The following is a 2,500-nucleotide window of genomic DNA, read 5'->3' on the forward strand; positions in this document are numbered from 1 at the left end:
TATTTAATCATAATGTTCTTTTTCTTGTGCGGCGTAACCTATGGGCACTATACAATAGTTTTCCTTCTTCGTCCTTAGTTCTTTTTCTTATAAACATTTTCCAGATATCTAATCTATCTAATCACAATAATAACAAATGGACTGAGTAAATAAAAGGTCATTGTGATCAAATTGAACATGCGTCAAAGTCAGGTGCTGAAATATTTCGACGTTAAGTAAACCATATTGTGCGGGGATACCTTAACGTAGTGAAAGGGTTTGTGTACCGTTATGATCAGCAAAGCTGTACTTGTCAGGGCCACCCATACTAGGTTGGTTTGTTGTGAGCAAACAGACAAAAGTCTCCCACCATCACCAATCCGCAGTTGCCAGCGTGGTGATGAAAAACGGCCCAACCCAGACATGAATAAAGACATATCTGAGGCCTTTGTTCTGCAGTGGACTAGAAATAGGTGTATTTTTGTTGTTGTTGTTGTTGTGCTAGCCGTAACATATCACTTAATGTTCTTTTCTTGTCAAACAAAGATGAGTTAGTTATTACAAAGATGATTTTCATATCAGTGCTAATGATTTCAGTATCTGATAAATGTTTGGCATTAATTCTTTCTGGATATTCAGTTCATATTGTTATTAGTTAGCTTATTATATTGAATTTATTTTGATTAAATTTTCGACATGTTTAGGCATATACAATAATACATTAATTTAAGTACAACGAGACTTAGTTAGTGCTGTAATCTTTAAGAAAAACGAAAAGACCAAATAGATATGAATACTAAGTTTGCTCTCTCCCACAACATTTTTTATTAAATTTTCTTTGCGTATTTTCCTACAGACAGACAGACTTGCATATTTTTGACACAGAATAAAAAACTGTTCAATTGATCTGCGGCTTCAGTTGTTTGCAAGCAATTCTACACAAGGGAATGAAGAGAACATGTGGATAGCAATGACAATAAATAAAAATGAACATTCGTAAATAGAAGAATATCAAGATTAAGTTGTAACTTCCAATGTTTTCAAACAAAAATAAGAAAAAGGAGACGCATCAAAGCAACGTACAACAATGATAAGCAAAATAAATAAGTAAATACATGAATAAAAAAATGTATGTTTACTAGCAAGTAAATCCGTAAATTGAGCTGAAAAGAATAAATATCATTGGAAAAACAATGGCAGATTCAGAAGTAGTAATTTCAAATTCTTTCAAGATAAATACAAAATAATATATATGTGCTTGTGATATATGTTCATATATATATATATATATATATATATATATATATATATATATTATATATATATATATATATATATATATATATATAGATAGATAGATAGATAGATAGATAGATAGATAACTGGCGGATAAAAAGTGATATGTTAAGTAAATAACTAGATAAAAAAAATGCAGCCATAAGTGGTAATTTTAAATTCTTTCAAGAATAAATACAAAACAATATCATAGATAATCGATAGATAAAAAGATAAATGAAATGTCAAGTAAATAACTGAATATAAAAAAGCTACGGCCACACAAATATAGTGTAACCGTTTTAAAGAACTCACCGTGACCAGTTTGATGTGAGGGCCAGCGTCTCATTTTACGCCCCCGGGGATCCTGTTCGGAAGAGAAAAAGGATAATTATCGATTTAGGTTCGAACAACTTCGAGAAAAGGAATGAGTCTTTCTAAACGATTCTGTTACCTTTGGTATTCTCCTCTTCCAAGCAGACTTGGAAAAGAAGAAGAAGAAAGCTTCAAGCTTTTATAATCTACCAAGTGGAAATGCAGATTGAGTGGATCGGATTCCACCTTCGAGGGCAGATGGTTCAGTTTTCACTTAAGTGTGTTAAGCCCGTGAATTATGAAATTTTGCAATATCAAATCTCTTTTCTTCAAATTAAAAGGAATATGAGTCTTCCTCTTTTATTACCTTCGGTATTTTTATCTTCAAAGCAAACTTAGAAAATAATAAGAAAGTTTCAATCTTATATAGTCTATCTTAAGTGGGGTCATAAGAACAATATCCGATACAGATTAAGTGGATCCGATTCCCCTTCAAAGGTAAAAGGTTCAGTTTTCACTTAAGTGTGTTAAGCCCGTGAATTGTGAAATTTTGCAATGTCATTTCTCTTTTCTTCAATTTAAAAGGAATATGAGTCTTCCTAACTATTTCATTACCTTCGGTGTTTAATCTTTAAACCAAAATCAGAAAATAATAAGAGGAAAGCTTCAATCTTTTATAATCTACCTTAAGGACAATATCCGAGATGAGTGGATCGGATTCCACCTTCAAGGGTAAAAGGTTCAATTTTCTCTAAGTGTGTTGAGCCCGTGGATTACATAATTTATGCAACATAACATCTACTCTCTTCAAATTCTACAATTTCATGGACATTCTCATGCATAACCATTATTTAACAATGAGACTTTTAGTTAATTGTGCGATGCGTACTGATTATATGAATAGCTAAGAGGTATGTAGGATTTATGTTAT

The 2,500-nt window shown here is 31.7% G+C and overlaps 1 protein-coding gene across 1 annotated transcript in view; it reads right to left on the reverse strand.

Annotated features, from left to right (window-relative positions):
• Positions 1–2,500, reverse strand: part of LOC137642728 (CD109 antigen-like) — a 231,099-nt gene that overhangs the window by 79,638 nt on the left and 148,961 nt on the right. The window contains exon 6 of the mRNA XM_068375553.1: positions 1,570–1,621. Within this exon, the coding sequence (XP_068231654.1) occupies positions 1,570–1,621 (52 nt within the window). The remainder of the gene's footprint in view (positions 1–1,569; positions 1,622–2,500) is intronic.

The sequence above is a fragment of the Palaemon carinicauda genome, chromosome 6 (assembly GCF_036898095.1).
Source record: "Palaemon carinicauda isolate YSFRI2023 chromosome 6, ASM3689809v2, whole genome shotgun sequence".
Classification (NCBI taxonomy): Eukaryota; Metazoa; Arthropoda; class Malacostraca; order Decapoda; family Palaemonidae; genus Palaemon; species Palaemon carinicauda.